The following is an 8,076-nucleotide window of genomic DNA, read 5'->3' as shown; positions in this document are numbered from 1 at the left end:
GACAGCGCGCGTAATTTTTCCATGTTTGTTATTATTTAAAGACTAAAAATCGACTAACAATTTTGTTGTATTTGAAAAATACGATCATGCTTATTTACACCAAACTTTACTCGAAATCATTTTATCATCTATACAACCTAGCATCTGTTTTACCTTAGCTATCTCATTTTAAGGAGTTTGCCGGAACATCCCGAACACCTGCGAGATCCGCCACAGATAGATCATGTATTCCCCCAAACTCCCTCTTTCCCCCACAGCCATAAAATGCTCGGTCTCTGAGGATGTTTATTCAGTTTATTCAGACCAACCTAATAATAGAGAAGAACATGTCAAGCACTCTTTCAGTTAACGGAATATAATGTTTCTCTTACTCATTTTGATAAATGAGCAATATGTTAATGAAAGCGTTCCTTCATATAACATTTTTTAGATTTTAAATCCATCTTTAAACGAAACATCTTGTAGAATTAAACAGATAATTTGTTTTAGTTCAAGCTAACGCCGAGTGAAAGCAATACTCGAAGCTTTTTTAAAACCCTCAAAGGCCAGAGTTGAAGAAATTTTGAATGAATTCGTGCAGATGGCATCAATTGTCTTATATTCTCGTGATTGACAACTTTATAATTTTAATTGCATCGTTTTTAGAACCACGGTAGTTTTGACGCTCATCTCTCATGGCAGAGACAATTTGCAACCAGCTCAAAAACTTTTTTTTTCCGAGCCGTACGCATTTTGAAGACCTTCGTTCGACAGTTCTTACTAATTGTGTCATCAACAGCTTTCTGTCTTATGCAACCATCATTTTAAACATCGTCACCATCCATGTGATAACAAAAACCGCGTCTTTGCCTAAGCCTTTGAGAACATTGTTACTGAGTTTGGCTGTCTCAGATGTTGGCGTTGGTTTGTTGGCCCAGCCGCTCCACATTCATAACCTGGTCCGCTGGTTACAACAAAAACAAATCGAATGCATTTGTTACAAGGGATTGCTCGGCATTAAGACTTTTTCTTGTTTATCTTCGCTCTTTAATGTTTTTGCTATAAGTGTGGACAGGTTCTTAGCCGTTCATCTTCATCTCAGATATCAAGAGCTTGTTACTCACAAGCGCGTCATTGTAGCGGTGACATCAATATGGCTTTTCAGTGCAATTCTTTCTTCAGTTGTCTTTTGGGTTCAATTGCTTATCATTCCAGTGGTAATATGGTTTGTGAGTATGACTGTCTGCCTTATTATAATACCAGTTGTATGCTGGAGGATTTATATAGTCTTAAAGCGACACAAAAATCATATTCAAAACCTTCAAATCCAAGAGGTACAACGGGGAGTTCAAAATAGCGACATATCTAACTTTTCGAGGCTTAGAAAGTCAGCTCTTGGAACATTTTACGTATCTATTGTGTTACTGATTTGTTATTTGCCCTCTTATATTCTTTGTATTTTACTCCTGGCTCACCCCTCAACTTCGATTTCTTCATACAAAGCTTGGCAGTACGGAATTACTCTGATTTTCCTTAATTCATCTTTGAACCCTGTCATATACTGCTGGAAGATGGGACCCATTCGTGTTACTCTCATTGACATACTGCGGGGCATCATCAATCGATTCAGACAATAATTTTGGTCAGTTTTGTTTCTGATGCCGGTTCACTTTGTATGATATAAGAACCGTTTTAGAGAGACGCTTAGAATGAGCTACCAAATGGAGGTCATGATGGTCCAAAATACCATCCTCGATCATCGCCAACTTAACGTTCATGTGACAACTTAGGGAGAACGAACTTTTACGGTTAGGACAATTGCGGAATGGAACACAACAGAGTCACGCATAAGGAAAAAAGTAACAGCTGTTAGTTTTAAGCCTAGTTTATATGATTTTTTTTTGAATGACCGCGGAAACCTTTCTTGCGATTTGAAAGAAGATAGGTTACATTATGACATTTTTAATAAAGGAAAACATATTTTTAGTTTATTTACCATTGAATGTTTAAATTTGACTGACCTTGTGGTGTAAATAACTTTTGAATTTTATAATACAGATTTTTTAGGCCTTATTTCAGTGGCGTAACGAGGGTCCTAGGTTCATCAATGTTTTTACCACTGTCAAGTGTAACTCTCTTTGAATAAAGCCTTTACTTTCTTGTTTGTTATCGCCTGCAAACTCTTTCTTTGTACGATTCATGATATTAAAATCATAACCCTCTCCTTTCAAACAACAACAAACATATGAAACATATGTGTGAACTGCGGTTATGAGACGTATATGAGAACGATCCTTCGCAGTAAAGCACTATTTGAGCAATAGTGAAAATCAGACCTGAAAAAAATTTCAGGCCTGTACGGGATTCGAACCACTGACCTCTGCGATACTAGTGCAGCGCTCTACCAATTGAGCTAACAAGCCAACTGGGAGCAGGCCATCAAATTAATTCTATATAAACCCGTAGATGATAAATCAAACAACAACAAACATATGAAACATATGTGTGAACTGCGGTTATGAGACGTATATGAGAACGATCCTTCGCAGTAAAGCACTATTTGAGCAATAGTGAAAATCAGACCTGAAAAAAATTTCAGGCCTGTACGGGATTCGAACCACTGACCTCTGCGATACTAGTGCAGCGCTCTACCAATTGAGCTAACAAGCCAACTGGGAGCAGGCCATCAAATTAATGAACGATACATGACTTTTACGCGCTTTTAAAAATTCGCACCTAAGTCACTTATCGCTACCCAAACGATAAGGATCGCCTAGACTCCCCCGTACAGAACCACCACATGCAGAACACAAAGAACATTTTATTTTAGAACTGTCAAACTTTGGAATTCCATAGAGTTGTGTTACGAGGATCGAATTATTTTTACTGAATCTGTCACGCAATCCCAAGCTTTTCTAGAATTATCTATAATCTGTAATATTCCAGAAACTTCTTTCATGTGACTCAGCAGTTTCCAAAATTAGTACAACTTGTAATACGCTATAAATAGTGATAGAACATTCTAGATAACTAAAGTAAATGTATAAAAGCTGGCTTGTGAGAAGTACAAAAGAGATTTTTCCCCGAGGGCTTACCCTCGTGGCTTCCTGACTGAACTTTTGGAAGCTATGATATGTCGAGGTTATGACCTTTTGACCTTGCGATATCCGGAGAGAAGAAAGAGATGAAAAAGACGATAGCCGAGAGAGGAAGAAGATAGAGAATACAGAGTTTGCTATGGAGTCTTCCGGAAGAGTTTGTGTACAAGGAAAGAATGCGATAAATCAAGAAAGCCAACCGCTGTGGTCTTCAGTCGGCGTATGTTGGAATTGGAAGTTGATCAAGACGACGAACACTTACACGGCATGAAGGATTGTAAGCCTGCTTTATGAACTGCTTAACTTAATCTTTAACCTAAGTAAATTAGACAAAGTAAAACTAATTAAATAATAGTTAAAATGGGTAACTGCTTGTTGTTACATTTTTGTTGCGTGCCTTATATCGTACTCGGGAGTCTATTTTCATATATGCTTTGTTAGCGGACATTTGTTGGTCATTCGTGCACGTAACAGTTGTCACTCAAGTGGAAAGAGACATTGGAAGACTTCAAACGCTGCTTTAAAGGAACTAATTTCAACCTTTTTAGAAAGAATTAACTTCTTTTTTGACATTAATTTTAACATCTATTTGTATGTTTGTATATCCCGAGCGCACAGTGTAACTTTATCCTTAAAAAGCCTTTTTGGTGCGAATAAAATTTGTCAGTTGGTATTTGTTTTCCGATATTTTCAAGTTGTTAGTTTTCGCAATTTTTATCCCGGTTATTCTGCCCCTAAATTCCCGATACTCGTAGGACACTGTTTAAAGTGGTTAGATACAGCTTTGAAAATCTGTACTCGGAGCCCTCACAATCCGACTTACAACCTTTGCGATCGGATACAAGCACTGAACAAAGCATGGGCGTGACATGACACTCGTCATGCTAATAGCGGAGTTCGCAGTCCGCGCGCAGCGGCTGCCCATTAAGAAAGTTGAAAAAGTTGGTTGGGACGGTCTCAGAATCCTCCTAGAGAGTTTTCTTCACAATTTCAGGATCTTCTTAAAAGAAGGGAGGCCTTACTGCTGGAAAAAATTAACAATTTTTTTTATTATTAACCACGCCATTATTTTGTTTACGAGGGATATGGATTATTTATGTTTTCTTTTCGTACAACATTTTTTAACATGCTCTCAAATATTGCACTCAGGTCGATGACACGTTCCTTGTAGCGATAAGGAGCGGTTAAGCTATTGTATTTAGAGTATTTTTTCGAAAGCATTTCTTATTCGCTAATTCTAGGGGAGGTTCTTTTATTCCTAAAATGGTTCTCTAGAATTTCTTCGAATTTTCTCGTCGTGAAGTACTATATAAATGCAACAATTTGGATAAGGCTTTCTGAAAATTATATTTATTCCTGATGAGTGGATGGTTGCGCAGTTTTTCTTACCGAAATTTTTCAATATTTTTGGTTAATCATTTTTATCCATAGAGATTACGCAAAAAGCTGCCTCTTTCTCCTTTATCGTCGCGCGATCGAAACATATTTCCCATTAATCAGAGGAGCTTCTTCTCTGGTTTTCTGGCAGTTTAACCCTTCATCTTCCGCTTCAGAACAGCTTTCAAAGATTGAGTTCAGAAAAATAAAAGTGCGATTAAAAAAAAATGGAAAGTTGTGCAAAAAACATGCGTGTTTAATAAGGTTTACAGCGCAGTTAGAGGTGGCGACCACATTCAAACTGAAAGCACATTGGAGGACAATTTTCAAAAACCGGATAGGTTACTGTTTTGAATACCAAAGCCTAGTGGATTCTTCATGATAAAGCATGGTTTTAAAACAGGACCAAAATTTTCCTTTGACAACATTAGTTTTCCGCAATGGAACTTCTTCTCGAATCAAATATCATTGATGAACGGAAAACGTCGAAAGTCAGACGAAGTCTTAAATCATACGGCGTGCAAAATCTAACAGAATCGAAAAATAATACGGAGCCAGATTGAAACCTTGCGAAGGAAGCTAAATCAGATGGAGTTTTATTGGTCCAAATTGAACGTCCAAATCTATAAACACGGCTAAATGTAGTTTCAATAAACATCAAATAAAAAATGCCAGAAAATGCCAAATGAAAACTCGAGTGTGCTTGGAACAAAACAGTGGATTGCAAAATGAATATCGTGCTTAGGTCACGGATTCTAGTTTTCACAATCAACAATCATAATTCATGATTGCTGTACAATTTTCGTAATGTATCTATGATAGTGTGTCGAATGTGTCAGTCTCATCCTCCTGAAGTAAATAATAGGATTTAGTGATGAATTGAAAAACATCAGCGTTTGTGTGTAAATTGAAAAAGTAATTATAATAACATCGGAGCCGGTAATTGCCCCGGCAGCTGAAATGATAAAGCGAGGGAAAAAAACATAATAAAAATGCAAAGTATATGTAAACAACACTGATAGCAGTTTTCATGATGCTCGCCAAATTTCTCATTTCGCTATGTTGTCGTCTGGGTTGTGCCCCTGGCTCTTGTACTTGCTGGACTTTAATTTGCCTTTTGTGGCAACGTGTCATAATATTAATCTTGCAATAAATTGCTGAAGTGACGAGGAGGCAAATGGTTCTAATAGATGACACAATTGCCGAGAATACAACATAAGAAAAGAGGAACATACACTGCATGAAATGTCGAATATAAGGAGGTGCAATGAAGCATTATACATCGTGTATACAGAGCGATATACTGATGTATAATGATTTTGTTGAATAAGGACTGTATACGGTTCAGGATATTTCTCTTTATTATCCATGTTTGTACAGAAAATTATACTTTCCTTACACAAAGTGTAAGGTTAATTATACAAATAATTAAACATACTTAGAAAAAAGCTCTTAGCTGGACGTTTTTTTGGTATTATATAATATCTTCTAGCCCACAGAAGTTACTTGTGGTGATCTATTTGGCAAATTGCGTTTGAAATGTCGAATATAAGGGGTTATAATGAGGCAGTATACACTCAGTAAATAATAACAATAATGATTATAATAATAATAATGATAATAATAATAATGATGATGATAATAATAATAATAATAACGATAACAATAATGATAACAATCACTTTATTTAACTTGATAAATATTTAAAACCAGATGCTTTTGGGGTCGTGTCAACTAAAATTACAAAATAAAAAATATACACAACTTTCACATCTATTGATGCTACATGTAACAAAGAAATTAGGATCTTCTCTATGCATCCGCTTCAAATGACTGATAACTAGCCCATTAAAATTGTTAAGGACAGCATTGCACATGTTACTTGGAAGTCCCATCATAACTTAAACGCCACAAGGACGAAGGGATTCGGGAATGTTAACGGGTATACTGATAGAAGTAGGTCTTTAACTCGAACGAAACCGCAATCAACTATCGATTGGTTTACTCAACTTTATACTGTGAAATTTTTAATCTTTAAATTTTTTTTTTAAATGCGATTTCCCTCCAAAATTCGTCCTTTGTTCGCTAGTACTTCTAAGCAGCTCCTCCTTAGTATCTCAATAGTCGAACGAACCTTGCGAGACCTCGCGCGTCGGACTCAGTAATGAACTACAGTACTGAGGAGGTTGTTTCTTGGCTCCAGTTGCATGGATTTTCTCCCGACACTTGAGAGAGGATAGGTAAGCGAAAGAAATTTGCATAATAACACATTTCCTATTGCAAATTTATGTACACAAACTTGACTCTTCCATTGATCTTTATTCGTATCTTATCTTGCAGAAAAGGACGGTTTCGACGGTGAATATCTCCTTGGTATTGCCTAAGATGTAGAAGAACTCAGGCACTATTTTCCCTTAATAAAAGAGGGACTAAAATTCAAGAAATCGATCTCGATGAACGCTGAACCGCTTGACTAGGCGCGAGTTCTCCCTCGGTAAGATGAATAATTTTCCTACCTAGGAATATGACGTGCTTCCCCCTGAGTCTCAGCGGTCTCACAACTAAGGTCATGTGTTCTTATTTTGGCGCCGAGAGATAGAGACGGTTACAATTCGAAGCGGACTCTAGATTTGCACAAGACGAACTTTACTTCTATCAAGACTCACTGATTTTAGGATTCCTCCCTCCGAATTCTTAAACTTTTCCTGGAAAAAAATTCATTGATATTTTTATGTCCATGTATTAGTTTGTCTCTACTTAAGCTGAATTTTTTGCTCTTTCTATTTCAGTGCGCAGAATCAAGTTCTACGTACGGGCAATCCGTTTTATAAGACGTCGATTGACGATTCACAAAACGGCAGCGATGATGAAAATTTAGAACTAACATCGACATCCAATGACAAGGGAAAATCGCCCAAGGATTTTTGTATCATGGACGAGGCGATAGAGCTGGCCATTGTTAAAGTAAGTTCTTTAGGGTTAGGTGGCTGGATGGTAAAGAGTACATTATCAATTCCTTATTTCCTATTTTACCGCAAAGGAAAAACACAAGGTGCCAACTGAAAAACTTAAGACGATGTGAACTCTACACATTGAAAGTAATATCATTAAGTGAGTTAAGTTTACTAACAAACATGCAAAACAATCATGTATTAATTTATGCAATGTGCTGATCCCTTTACAGGATGCAAAAAAATCTAAAAACCCAAGCGTCCAGTTGATCCTGCTGAAGCTGGTCCCTCAAAGGCCAAACTGAGGCACCAAGAAAGATTTCAGTCTGAGTTGTGCAAAGCAGCCAGACTCACCTGCAGGTGAGACTCTGGCAACTTTAAAGCCTTTTCTGATGAAAATCGCTATGATGTCAGGAAAAACCCCCGAAAGCACAAAGCTCACAAGGATTTCATGGACAAAACATCCCCCCTTCACCGCTTTGAAATAATAACTGCCCCTAAATTGGTACCATCTAAAATATCTCTGTGCACGCATAAAACGGTTCGACAACACAAACTTGGACACGCGTAATTGTAATTATAAAATGAACTTTACCATCTTGAACGAACGCTGTTTCGAAAAGTTTGTGTCCTTATAATATAAACGATGACGGTAAACAGGCGTTGAAACG

The 8,076-nt window shown here is 37.1% G+C and overlaps 1 protein-coding gene across 1 annotated transcript; it reads left to right on the top strand.

Moving 5' to 3' along the window:
* Positions 1–400: 400 nt before the first annotated feature.
* Positions 401–2,148, top strand: LOC148726299 (melanocyte-stimulating hormone receptor-like). Its single transcript, XM_088727072.1, has one exon. The coding sequence runs from the start codon at positions 675–677 to the stop codon at positions 1,614–1,616; it is 942 nt and encodes a 313-aa protein (XP_088583198.1). The 5' UTR covers positions 401–674; the 3' UTR covers positions 1,617–2,148.
* Positions 2,149–8,076: the final 5,928 nt, after the last annotated feature.

This window comes from Stylophora pistillata, chromosome 7, assembly GCF_964205215.1.
Source record: "Stylophora pistillata chromosome 7, jaStyPist1.2, whole genome shotgun sequence".
NCBI classification, from domain to species: domain Eukaryota; kingdom Metazoa; phylum Cnidaria; class Anthozoa; order Scleractinia; family Pocilloporidae; genus Stylophora; species Stylophora pistillata.
This window is presented reverse-complemented; position numbering and strand designations above follow the sequence as displayed.

Bases quoted from the DNA above. Each gene is read 5' to 3' on its own strand.
- LOC148726299 (XM_088727072.1), top strand. From the start codon at position 675: ATGGCAGAGACAATTTGCAACCAGCTCAAAAACTTTTTTTTTCCGAGC.